The sequence below is a fragment of the Thunnus maccoyii genome, chromosome 23, assembly GCF_910596095.1.
Source record: "Thunnus maccoyii chromosome 23, fThuMac1.1, whole genome shotgun sequence".
Taxonomy (NCBI): domain Eukaryota; kingdom Metazoa; phylum Chordata; class Actinopteri; order Scombriformes; family Scombridae; genus Thunnus; species Thunnus maccoyii.
The window spans coordinates 14,510,736-14,524,667 of record NC_056555.1 but is presented as its reverse complement, the minus strand read 5'-3'; the positions used below and the strand labels follow the sequence as shown (position 1 = coordinate 14,524,667).

Genomic DNA, 13,932 nt, shown 5'->3' with positions numbered 1-13,932 from the left:
CAAATCATTTACTCCTCTTTGGTTGTGTACTTGCAGGCATGCTCAAATCACAAAACATAAAAAACCCTCACAAGGTATATGTATGTCAACAAACAGAAGGCCTGTGTCTATAATGTGTCTTTGCTTTATACATTTATGGCCCTCTCTCAAACCGTACTAGTGGTAGTAATAATACATGTTGTGATTTGTTTACAAAAATAGTAAAGAAAGTAATGTTTTTTCTTCTCCTCTTTGTGTGCATGTGCGTGTGCTCATGTGGTATACTTGGATACGTGTATGTGTGTGTGTGCCTGTGTGTATATTTGTATGCGTGTGTCCAGGCCAAGCAGCTGGAAGCCAGAGAAGCCGACCTACAGAAGCAGGATGCTTTCTATAGAGAGCAGGTGGCTCGTCTGGAGGAGAGGGTAAGAAACAGTTTGAATCATACACCAACTTGAAAAATGTCTGTATAAGGACACAAGTTAAATGAATGTGTAACTCAACTCGATATTTTTCTTGTTCTGAGTGCAAAGATCTTGTGAAAATCAAGAAAAGCTTCTTTCACCGAGTGCCCTGTTTTCACACATGGTAATGTGAGGCTTTACCAGCTACCACAGAGATACAGAGATGATATCTGAATCATCTAATGTTAGTGATTTATTTTCGAGTTTAATTTTCAGCTAAAATTGGAGACACCTAATGGATTTTTTAAAAGTTTTCTCTCATCAAATTTCTTGAGCTGTAAATCTGAAAACTATTTCCTATGTAAGTGGCTGGTGAACTTCACATTGGGGATGTAGCTACCAACTAGTTTTTAAAAGATAGAAACCAACTGATAACATAGACAGGTAAGTACACTGTACATACATGCTTATAACTACAGGAGTCATATAGATAAGATACTAGAACAAAACAAAACCAAAGCACAACTAAAGAGAATATCACAAGGTGGAGGAAACAGTATCCAAAGATGAACGAAAAGATAATTATCCCTTTTACAACAGAATACAAAAAACTAAAGGCTGCCTCATACAGTCACCGAGTAAGATGACACCACTATTGTTGTCAAGAACATACATACACACTGCAGCTCTAGTTTTTGCCTGGGGGAAAAGTTTTCATAATATGCCTCAGGTGATGTATGATGTACTAATTTACATACATATTCATGCACACAATTCAGCCAGCATACACAGTGGGCCCGGTCACCACTGGGCTCAGCCACGCTGCAGTCAGATTTATTCTTTCTCTTTATCTCACTGCCCTACTGTTTTTGTTTTCATCCTTCAACTTAAACTCTGCATGCTTTCCCCAGTGTAACATGTCTCTGCCTCTCTGTAATTTTCCCTCTGCTGCTCTTGTGCTCTCTGGCTCTCTTTTTTTTCTTTAATTTTCACCCTCCACACCTCCACTTGAAGGATAAAGAGTTAAATCTCATTCATCCCTGCGTGTTTCCTCCCGTCCCTGAAAATGACACTACCCTGACGTTCCTTGTCAAACCAGTGTCCTACGGAGAGGGACAAGGGTCAGCTGCCGTGCTTAGCCTACTTCAAATGGCAGCTCCACGCTGGTCCCAGTGAGAGATGCCGGCAAGGCAGGGGACCAGGGTCGAACGCCTTGTTAAAGTGTGTTAAAAAAGAGGCCCTCATGCCGCTCTCAAATCATAAGTGTACCTTAGGAAGCATACAATACCCTATTTAATGTGCTTAAATGACACCTTCATGCTGGGAAGGAGTTTTCTCCCCTTTGGAGGGTACAAAAAGTCAAATGCCCTCTATAGGGAAACCAAAATGGAAATTTAACACCGTTGTGCAGCCAGATATTGTAACACAGGGAGACACTCACATATCCTTATTCTTAGAAGCTCATATAAACACAAGGGCAGCAAAAAATATCACATGCTCAGTGGGCTCAGTGTCCTCAAAACAACATCAAAGCACAAAATGATGGCTCATAAGGATGGTGTCTTTATCCTGTGTATGCTTACCCATATTGCATATTGCTTCGAATATACATAGTTTCATTGCTTCTTTCTTAATGTTGCAATAACCACTCTTGTTTAACACTAATATTGCTAGTGTGAATTCTTTTTAGTGCCCGTTATACATAAGATATTTTCCTTTGGGTCAATAAAGCCCACAAATGTTCGATCCTTCAGTGAGGATGAAATCTTAAGCCGAGCCAGAGGGTATTGAGTGGTAGTGGACTTCTGTCAGTAATTGGAAGTGCATTGGTCTGTACAGTTTTGTTTGGGTAGCAGAGAGGAGAGCTGCCCATTTGCTGATGTCAGTGGAAGCTGTGAATTAATTAGAAAACAACAAGACTATGACATTTTTTTCCCGCACTCTCTTTAGCAGGTCGATGGCTTGGCCAAAGATCTAAAGAGTTTAAAATGTAGCAGTATGAGATGTCAGTATACTGATGCAGTGCACCTGAACACCTGACTGACATATAAAGCTTTAAAGCTGAGCTTCTCTCGTTTCAATTTCTCAGCTCTTGTTGTATTATTACATCTTAGGAGATTGTAGCTCTACTGTATTGTACTGTATAGCAGCAAATGTGAGTGGTGATGGTAGAAGTGATGAGTCCCGACCAACAGAGGCATTATCGACTCCAGGCGCTGGCCATCCTTCAACCACGTTGGCCTCTGGTCAATATTCCTTAGATCAAAGTGTCAACAAATCACCTTCACACCTCAGAGAGAGACAGAAGAATGAAAAAGAGAGAGGAGTGGACAGAAATGAAGGGAAAAAAAACACAGGAGACAGTAACCAAAGCTTGTGAAAAAATCTAGAGATTCAACGCAAGAAAAGAGAAGGTAGGAAGGAAGAAACAGGGCAGATGGAGACAAATTAGAATAAAAGAGATTCCAGCTGAGACGGTATCAAAAATATATGATTAAGTGACATTTGTGAGTGTGGGATAGAGAATAGGAACAAGAAATAGATGGAAGATGGAAAGTAAAAGAGCAGGACAGAAGAGTGGTAAAAAGATAGAATGTCACTGAATGATAAAAAACATGAGAGTACAGTAAAGAAAAGGTTGAAAGAGCACTATAAAGCTTCTCTGAATTGGAAAAAAAATGGACGGTGAGAGTGAGAAACAGAGGATGTTAGCAAGAAGGGTCTGTAAAAACAGGACAATGCGTAATCTAATTCATTTCATTTATTTACCAGACTTAAACTATAAATTAATTACATTTTCAAAGCACCTTTGTATCTACACACAGCCATACCATTTCAGCTTGCAAATGATTCTATCAGGATTTATGGCCTGTGGAGACAAAAAAAAAAAAAAAAAGCACACAGGCAACCATGTGTGCCGGTGCGTGATGGTGTGTGATCCTGTGTGTAACTGAGGATCAATGGTGGGCATATTGCATGTTGTCTTACTGTGCAGCAAGCGGCTTGGGGCTCCATAGGGGGTGTAGTTTGTTTGGACTGTGTTAAAAACGCTCCTTTCTCTTGTTCTGGCCACAGCGCCCCATTTGGGACTCGGTCCAGCCTCTCGTCACTCCCCGTTCTCTTCACCCAACGTAAGCCCGGCAGTATACCAAACAAAATCACTTTTGGCATGTACTGCATCAGAATCCCAAAGGCTTGTCTTCACAGAAGGCATTTCAGCCGTGTTTTTTTAGTCATCTGTCTTATGCGTTTGTGACAGAACAGATACTCTTCTATTTTAATCAATAGAGCTGTCTACACAGGTCAGCTGACGGCTCGCGTGTCACTCACACCCATCCAAAGCCTATTTTGACACTTCACTTCAGTTTTCTGCAGGCGACCTACAGTCAATTCTGTTTCTTGAATGCATCCTGTGTAAACTGACAGAGGACTGAAGCTGAAATAAGGGTAACTCTCATTAGGAAACATAAACTCTATAACTAGTTTAGCTCCATGGAAGCAAAGGGAAAATATAAAATCTCTGGCTCTGAATCAATCACATAACATTGCTGACCAAGTGTATTGCCAGTCTGTGCGCACTGCAGCTATCAAAGCCCAACGCTGAGCTTCTTTTTGGTTGTGAACTCTTCTTCTTTTTTTTCTAATAAGAGTGCACCAAACATTCTTCGCTCTCCCTCCATCTGGCCTCCGTTCCTCCCTTTACGTCAGGATTCCCCCAGCATTTTGCACGCCAGCAGAAAGAGGCAGAGGAACCAAAACATAGAGAGAGAGAGAGAGAGAGAGAGAGAATATAAGTCTGATATATATTACACGTCTGTTCCAATCTAACATAGCCATTCATCAGAGGGGCTTCTAGTGACAGGCCATCACCAGGCTCCCAGACAGCTCAGCCCGCTGCCTTTGCTGCTGCCGCTCATTGGGGCCACAGCTACCAAATAGCCCCTGAAAACAATATCTATATATTTATTACATTTTCACTCAATACCTGCCCCGCTGTAAAACAATCTCATATTTAACAATCAACTTGCCTGTGTTTTTTTTTTTCTCTCTCTCTACCATGTCTCTTTCCAGCCCTCCCTCCCCGCCATATCTGTCTCTCTATATATCTCCTTTTTCAGCCTTTTTTTTTTTGAGTGCTGTTTTTTTTTTCTCCATACCTCAATTTCATTTTTTTTTTCAGGAGGGATTTTTCTTCTCTTTTTTTTTTTCTATCTTTCTTTTTGCCTTGTATATCGATGAAATTGGATTTTTCTGCTCTCCCATGGTCGGAGGACAATCACAGCGGCAATTGCCATCTCATAGCAAAGTTCCACAGCACTGTGAAAGGAAGAAATACAGGGGAAAGAGCATTAAAAAACAGTAATGGCTTCTATCTCTCTATCTCTGTCTCTGCCTCTGACTTGCCATCTTCATCTCTCTCTCTCTGTCTGTCATTTCACTATCCCTTCCCCTCTCAATCTTTTGCCCTCTGTCACTCTGGAGAGTAGAGCTTAAATTTTAAGTACACATTGCTGTGTTAACAATTAAACTTTAGAAAAATTAGAACAATTGTTTCTTGACCTGGCCACAAGTTTTCCTGCTGTTGTATTGTAGCAGTAAATATGTTTTAGAATTTCTCCTTCACCCTGAAGATCAATGTAGTCTGTCTGGCTCTACTAGTTGTATAACTGGAGACACAGTAATCCGCAGTGAAGACATGGCTGTAGTGCTGAATTATTGTGTCCGAGACTGTTTGCTGTTATAGCCGCATGATGGGATTCACAGGGATTTAACGGAAGTCTTTTCAGGCAATGGTGATTCTACAACAACAGAGCGACACATTCATTTATGTAAAAAAAAAAAAAGCTAAATAAATTCTACAGCAGTAACCTTTCAGATGATAAAAAGTCACAAACTCTTAGATGCAGTATGTATGTTAAAAATATTTTTTATTAGGATTTTTACATGTCTATGGCAAAGATGGACAATTCCAGCTGCCCAAAGATGTTAAATTGCCTATTAAAGTAAAATTACTTATTCAATTGATGTTTGCGCAACCCTTCCCCCGAACAGCAATTCCCCAATCATGGCTAAGCAGCAGTAACTAGGCACAATAGGCCTGTCAAGCTTTGGATTTCTCCACTAGTTGCCCCCTACAAGAGGTTTCATCAGGCAGGAGCAACAGTGTAAGAAATAGATTGAACAGTGTTTTTGTCTGCTCTTACATAAGCTGAAAATGTTAGCAGATCATTAGCTAACTACATTATTCAGCAGGGTTATAGGTTAGATGCTGAAAAAGCCTGTTGATGACATGCACATCCGCTGTGTGGGCGTCAGTCCTGGATGCTACTAGAGTTTAGGCTAACATTAGAGTTTTCTATCCTACTTTTTATTGAATTTGGGGAAGCTTATTCTAGCAACCCCAGCTAAACTTATCACCCGAGATATTACCCCAGAGTGTTTTATTTGCCAAACACATTGGTTTGTCTTCCAAGTATGTAAGCCTAAGGGTTGTATTAGAACAAAATTTTCATTTTTCCATGTCTTTTACATGGTTTAACTGGTTAGGATGCTGACTTTTTTTTCCTAGGACATGCAGCTTTAGTGTTAGTCTTTTATATTTAAATGAATCAGCCAAGCTGATTTTCAGCTCATTTTCCAGCGTGTTTCCACCCACTGCTGTTTTACGAATATTAGCAGTTGGGTCGTCAACATTAACAGCTAGTGTCACAAATTTTCCAGTCAGCGGCCATTAAACCATTGCAGAGGACACAACAAAATGACATAATGTTAAAAAGTGGTGAAAAACAATGTAGATAATATGATAAATATGGCATTTATGTTTGTTTCATCTATTCATTTGAGAATTGTTACACTCTCCTCAACTCTCCATACCAATCTGATGGTTTTTTTTTCATCTGCCGCATTTTTTTTTTACCTTTCCATTTGAGCAGAAGCTTCAGTGGACGTCTAAGTCGCATGCTTCATGTACATCATGATTCATCAGTCTGTTTCCATTGCACTTTGTTGCATTTTGCTTTCAGTGATACACCACACTTTCTACCTCAGCCAAGCATAAAAACTTTTTTTGCAGTATTTCAAAATTTTTTGTCGAATTTCCACCGTTTCCACTCAAGTCTTTTTATGAACAAATTGAAAATGCAAATGAAAACAGTTGGATCGAAACGCACCTAATAACGTTTCACCAGCCTCTTCACTCTCCTAGGCAAGTTGCACAGAGTTGCACAGCAGAAGTCTCATTTTCTCTCGCACTGCAGAACCATAATGTTGGCCGTGGTGGGGCTTCTCCCCATTTCGGCCCTCCTGCTCAGCAGCAGATAAGAGAAAGAAGCCATCAGTACAGGGAGTTATTTGTTTTATTCATTAAAAATTGGAGGCTTTTTGTCTAAATTGAGCTGGAGCCTGGTTTGGGGTGCAGCTTCTATCTTCTCAATATCGCTGCATTGCATTAGCAGTAATGACTTAATTTGTCTATGACACCCCCCACCAGCATTTTGTTTGGCTCCAGATGAGCTAAAAACCTAGCGGGAATCAAGAAGAGTAAATAGGAGGAAAACAAACAGAATTGGTAGCTACTTGATTGTACAGGGGGGTTACACACAGCAACATGTTCCTGTAACAGTTCTGTTCATCCAGTGACAAAGAACTGCATGACAGCGATCAAAAAATATCTTTTTTGTTAAACTTAAATCAAGGTTGTGTTTTGCAGCCCTTTAAAAGAATTTATTTTTGGTCAAGGGAGGAATGCTTTCAGCCAAAACTGAGTGTGGTCTCTCTTCTCTGGGCTAATAAAAGGTTAGGGCTTGTCTCTAAATCAGTTGGGGCAACAGTAGGAAATCACAATTTGAGACCACTCAGTAATCACACAAATTACACTCTTCTCTGCCTGGTGGTGAGCAAGTGAGTAGCAAGTGAGTGAGTGGGGGCTTTTTGTGCATCGCTGTTAATATCTAGCCACCAGGGTATGTGTAGACACATTTCGGAGCTTGTTCACACATGTAGTCATGCTGTGTATGTTAGTACCTTGTGTGTGTGTGTAGGAGTGCACTTGAATGCTTGTGCATTGTTTGTATGTGCGTGTGTATGTGTAGCCTATTGTAAGTGGGCCCTGCAATCACTGTCACACATGGCCTTTTGTCCTCCCAGGTGGATTAGTGCGCTGATTAGTGCCAGCTCTGCCATTTAGGCAGGTATTATTACCTTACACTTAGTATTCTAGACAGAGACAAATCCAGCTCTTTCTGTCTCTCTCTTTCTCTTCCAATGGCTCAATCTCAGCACCCAGGAGAAGTCTTATTCTTGCCTTTTTAAGCAGCACCAAAAAAAATCTCTTTTCAGTATTTCTATCGTTGAATAAGCTTCTCTGTTAAATCCTTTTCCTTAGCTCTTGACAGTTTCTTTGTCTACACTGAGAACCACTTGATTCAAGGCCAAGAGGCCACAGATACAGCATGAGCTTACAAGTTAACACTTAAACTTTGGATATACTGTTATTTTGTGCTTTACATACAAACCAATGTCTGCCTGAGGGACAAATGCACTGGGCTAGTAAATTATTCAAACCCATTTTTCCCCCACATTTGTTTTTTTAATTTCCTGCCTCATAATGCCCCATATGAGGATGCCCTATAATGACAAAACAATTTTCTGAAACATTTTTTTTTATTAAAATTAATCAACTTCTGGAGAGACTGTCTGACTGCAGTGGGTAGTTGTTGGAGCTGCTTAAAATGACCTGTGTTCACATTCACCGCCAAAGCAGCAAGTAACCTGATGTTCTTTCAGCATTGCAAAAAGTCATAGGAGGAAGGTCAGGATGAAAGGATGAGCATACAAAGCTTTTGACCCTGGAGACCCTGTCCATTTCCTGTCACCATTTGTTTCCTTTAACCATGACAGTAATGTGTCTATAATCTTGCCTAAGCGATTTTAATTCCCCTAAACAGTAGAGCAGTATGCACAAAAATGAATGCAATCCATTTCCAGTTATGTCTGTCACACAACACAATATGAAAAGGTATAAGTGTCCATCCAAATGAAGAGGACTCCAATCTGTATCAGACCTTTTGTCAGCATTGTCATGTCCCATCTTCTTTTAGCTCTACAACACATGACTATTGATCTTTTCAGCAGCGCACTTCATTCCTATTGATCTTTTCTGAACTATGATGAATGTCTTCCTTACAAGGAGGTTAAGTTAGGGCAGATAGGACCAAAAGGTTTATATCTGTCACATTTCTAATGTAGCTATAATGTATGCAAGGTGTCAAAAGTTTTTGGTTTCCACTTGGTGAAATATATTACATACATTATATCGTTACATTAGTGAATAAATTCTGTTAACATTAGGTAATAGCATAAAATTTCTGATTTGCCTGATGTAGAATGTAATACATTCATTTTTGTATGAAATATTCTTTTTTTAGTGCAATGTCTTCTCAATCTGGAGTCCTCCACAGGAAGACATTGGTATTAGAAGACATTGCCTAACTTTGCCCCTGGATCAAACCTCATACTACTCTCAATCAAGCCATCCATCACGCTTTACAACCTCTCACCCTTTGATCATAAACGTGCATAACAGCCACTGAGGGCTGACAAAACAGATCTTCCTCGAGTAGTATAAACGGTGTAGGGGCCAGGTTATATGGCCGTGTTTGAGGAAGTAATTCAGGCTGAGTGGTCCTGCTATGGGTTCATTTGCTATGGGTCACCAGGGGATTATGACCAGTGGTCAGTACGTTGTTGACTAGCGACCCTCTGACCTTACAGGATTGCTGCCTGTTATTACAGCAGAGGATAAGCACACACACACAAACACGAATAAAACACACTCACACAAGGAGGCAAACATACATGGTATACTCCCCACTCACAACCTACATACAGTAAATATCACAAACTTAGCTTCCATCTTCTGGACAAGTCCAACTGGTAATAGACCTGTGCCCTCAATATCCCTCTCCATAAAGTTTTAATAGGGTTTGTGATGGTAGATGAGGCAGAGCTGTGTAGGCTCAGCTCTGCCGTAGGAAGGCCTACTCTCAGCCCCACCATCAGGGGCGGTCAAAGGGTACAGATGACCCCAACCCAAGGCTCAGGGGGGGCCCATGTTAAGGTCTATGGTTGACCCTTAAATGGGATCAAGTACAACAATTTACTCACTGACTTATGTTACTGAGAGTACCATGTATATGTATTAACTTGATAAATAAATATATTATCACTAAAACACATTTAATTTCAATTTCATTTCGTCATCTGATACCCCACTCCCACTGGTATTATGAAAATGGTGTAGTCGAAACACTTGGCCAGTCAGATGTGCAGAACTAACATGTGCCGCTAATGTAAAGTGAACTGCAGCCTGACTAGCTGAGTCAAAATGCCTCACCAAAAATCAGTGGCTCAAAAAAGAAAAGCCGGGGTACAGAAAGAAGAAGAAAATGAAAGGAGCAGACAGGCAATGGCCAAATTTCTGGCCAAAAAAAACAAAGTGTGAAGAAGCACCAGGTATGACAGGTGAAGCTGAATGTGGCAAAGGTGTGGAGCTAAGCAGATAAATAAATAAATAATATTGAATAAAACTTTAGATTGCTTAACCTTTAAGTAACGTTAGCGTGTTCGCTTAACACGATTTTAAAAAAATCACTCTTGCACTGCCCATATAAGGTTATTACAATGCAACCTGCTGGTATTACTAATGCTTGTAATCAGCAAAGTGTTAGGCCTAAAGTCAGCAAGAAAATGACGAGACATAGGATACAGCTGCAAAGATGGTTACAATACAATAAGCTAAACATGTGGGTAAGCCTCTGTTTATATTATTATTATTATCATCATTTCAGCTGACAGCCATATACTCTACACAGTATCTCAGTTGTGCACATAAATTGACCAATACTTTGATTAATGTAGCCCTCGAGATTGAATTTGATAGATGAAGAGTAAATTTATTTGTTCACTTATGATTTAATCCTATGATTTAATGACTTGCAGTAATTTCTTCAGTCAATATTTGATTTTGCTTTTCTCTAATCACTCATTCATTAGAGGGAATTTTTTTCTCTCCTTGTTTTGTTTAAGGTAAAATGAGGAATATAACAGTCACAGTGTAATTTGAAAGAAATGTTTTCTCTGTGTTTTGAAATAACTGAGTTGACCTTTTGTGCTTTATAACCATGTTGAGTATATATATGCAAAACAGAGTATGGCGTGGATGGGTCTGTAACACTGGATTTGAGAATGATTGTTAGAGACTCCATCTATGTCACTTCAAGGCTAAATGGCCAAGAACTTATTTGAAATTGCCCATGTTGGTGTAAGAGCTAAGGGTGGGTGGTGGTGGTGGTGGTGGATTGGGTGTTGATAAGGGGCCCAATTTGGAAAATTTTGTCTCTCTGTCCATAATTCCTAATGGCTGGTCCGTCTGCTGCACATCAGATCTGAATTGTAAAGAGATGTTTCTTTGCTGACATGTTTCCTTTCACTTAAATATCTTCAACCTGAAAAGTGAAGATGTGAATAAATTGGATGGACTTTTTTTTTTTATATAAGAGATTACAATCACATTTAAATGCATTTCTCTCACTCGCTGGCTTCTCTCTCTCTCTCTCTCTTCCTCTCTCTGCAGAGTGCTCAGTTCTACAAGGTCACCACGGAGAACTACCATAAAGCTGCAGACCAAGTGAATGCCAAGTTCAAGTAAGCTCACAGACACAGTTAATCCAAAGGCTCTAAATTATATATCATTCATTTATAGCCTTTTCTACAAGTTGGATTTTCACTGTTCCTTTACTGTTGAAAAAAATGTTCACAATAAGCCCTTTTGTCATTCACAGTAGGTGTTTATTTTGTGCTATCTAAAAATTATGCATTCCTAGACTATTAGAAGTCCATGTGGACCAGTGAATACATTATTGAATTATGCTGGCCACATTCTAACCTACGTCTTTCAATCAGAACCACATTAGCCCGGCCCATTAGCTGTTGTTGATGATGCGGCTCACTGATAAGCCTGATTGCATGTTGATGATAGCTGACGGGGCTTTTCTTGTGCGCTTAGTATGTCTCAGTGTTAGAAGGGCATAATGTATTGTGTAAAACATTTCCTACATCAAGACAGGAAGTATAAGATAACCTTTGTACTGCAGAAAATAATTCTACATTGACTTTTATATAATCTTGACTGTGTTTTTCTTTCTGTCTTATACTGCAAACTCCTCTCGTCTGGTGCTACAAAACATTTTTAAATTCATATTTGGGATCCATGTTTAGTCAAAATGCATTACAATACTCATGTGCATACATTTTTAGCATGCATGGTCCTTACTCTTAACCCTGATGCTGCTCTTTCTGCCACACCTTGCAGTTAAATGAATGATTACTGTATTGAAGCTATTAGAAGAGAAGGTAACATAAAACATCCAAGCAGTCATGGATGTAGCACATATCCGACACATATATGTAACTCAAGAAGATGCATAATCCCTTCCCATCCGTGTTCCATCTGTCTCCTTAATAACAAGCCATTAGGCTCCATAGTAATGTAGGGAAAGTGGATGAGGAGCCTGCAGGAGGTGGGGCAAGAATGGGCCCTGGCTATGATCTCCTCTAGGGAGACTGGGCTAATTGTGTTAGCTTGTCATTAGCCAGCGCTAACACTGGGATCATTGTCTCCCTCAGAAATGCTGGAAACTGATTAGCCTAGCCCACCGGGGGTTTAGCGCTAGACTCATGGAAGCTGGAGCTGAGACTTCCCAAATCACATTAAAGGAAAAAAATACACTGGAATAACATTAGTGCAAAATGACAGTGCTAACTGCAAGCGAATGTTGGTCTAAGGTGGTCATGTGACACAGGCCTTTTGCACAAAGAGCCGTGATTGGCTGATTGGATTAAAGGAGGTGCATTAGCAGGGTTGTGACTGGATTACAATGGTGGCAAGGTAGAGGAGGGCAAGAGCATCTGCGTGTGCGTGTGAATGTGTGTATGTGTGTGTGTGTGTGTGTGTGTGTGTGTGTGTGTTTGTGCTAATGAAATAGCGGGAAGGTCTGGTGTTACAAGACAGGGGCAGGGATGCATTGAGGGGATCAGAAATGAGGGTTAATTGGATTTAACAGGGCGTGTTTGGCCCCAGCTTGTTTATGTGTGTGAGTTCAAGCATCATGGCGTATGTTTGTATGCGCTCATATGTTGAACATCTTTTGTGAACATAATGTGTGCGCCATTCCCTCAAAGCTCTCTCCCTCTCTCTCACTTATGACAGAGACCCCACAGAGATAAGATGCTATCTGTGTCCTCTGTTGAATAATAAGAGGAAATATTTTTTTGTCTTACAGAGGCTTTTGATTTCCTCGAAGTTGAAAATGTCCCCCAGAGATTTAAAAAAAGGAAAAGGGAAAAAAAAAGCAAAGCCGGGGCTTTATCCATACTTGATAGAATTAGCATTTGATATGTTAATGTGAGGATGTTATAAAGTGTGGAAGATGACATCTTTCTTATAAGAATGTCTTCATTTCCCCTCTCTAGCTCATGTCAGTGACACTGTAAAGGGAGTGATGGTACTCCAGGGATTGATTAGTGTTAGGGTTGATATTAGGTTTATTTTAGTGGAGGAGAAAATGTGTGGGACCAGGAGAGGCTTTCCTATCAAGGGTTATAACATCTGTATATGTTGAGCAGTATGAGTTTTCCATGTGCATATGATGTCAGATCAGTTATCTGCTGCGTCCTGTGGGATGGAACTGTTATTACTTTGTGAAATTTGGATCAGGAACAGAGAAAAAAATCAGGGATTTGCAAGGAATTTATGTGTCACAGCTACATGCTGCACCTGTTCTTGCAGGTTCTTTAGAGGTGAGGCTTTGTAATAGTCAACATAGGAATTAATTACTCTGTTTTCAGAAAGGATCAGCAGTAAAAATGATTCATCAGGACAGTCTTGGAAAAAAATCTAAAACGATGCAATTGAATGAAATAAAGCAGGTGCCTGGAAAATTGAAAGATGAAAATTTTACTCCCGTGTCGCCCTCTAGTATGTGTTTCTCACATGTTAGTAAGTAATATATACAGACAACTTAAGCATGTAATTTACAAACGTGATAGGTTCCAGCAGGTAGCCATTGTGCATCCCACTGTATGCAATATGTTCCTTTCATCTCTGCAGTACGGTGCGTCCATTTTCCTTGGCCATGTTAAAAAATAAAGTGTGAGAGGTAGATACTCACGGGAGGGAAGGGTGTGTGGGCGATATGAGGTTGTGTGTGTGTGTGTGTGTGTGTGTGTGTGTGTGTGTGTGTGTGTGTGTGTGTGTGTGTGTGTGTGTGTGTGTGTGTAGTTGTTTGTTTAGGTGTGCGGTGCAGCTGTTCCCTGCCGTTCTCCTGCAGTATTCCCGCCAGAGTTTTCTGAGAATGATGGAGTTCTCCCAACTGGAACGCAACTGCATCACTGTGACCTCATTACATCCACACACATACAGTCAAACTCACACACACACACAAACATATATATATATATATACATATATATATATATATATACATATATA

At 40.1% G+C, this 13,932-nt stretch overlaps 1 protein-coding gene across 5 annotated transcripts in view; it reads left to right on the top strand.

Moving 5' to 3' along the window:
• The window catches only part of chchd3a (coiled-coil-helix-coiled-coil-helix domain containing 3a), a 72,100-nt gene that overhangs the window by 43,322 nt on the left and 14,846 nt on the right, over positions 1 to 13,932 (top strand). For all 5 annotated transcript variants that reach the window (XM_042403844.1, XM_042403843.1, XM_042403842.1 and 2 more), the window contains 2 exons: positions 321 to 404; positions 11,017 to 11,087. In XM_042403844.1, the coding sequence (XP_042259778.1) occupies positions 321 to 404; positions 11,017 to 11,087 (155 nt within the window). The remainder of the gene's footprint in view (positions 1 to 320; positions 405 to 11,016; positions 11,088 to 13,932) is intronic.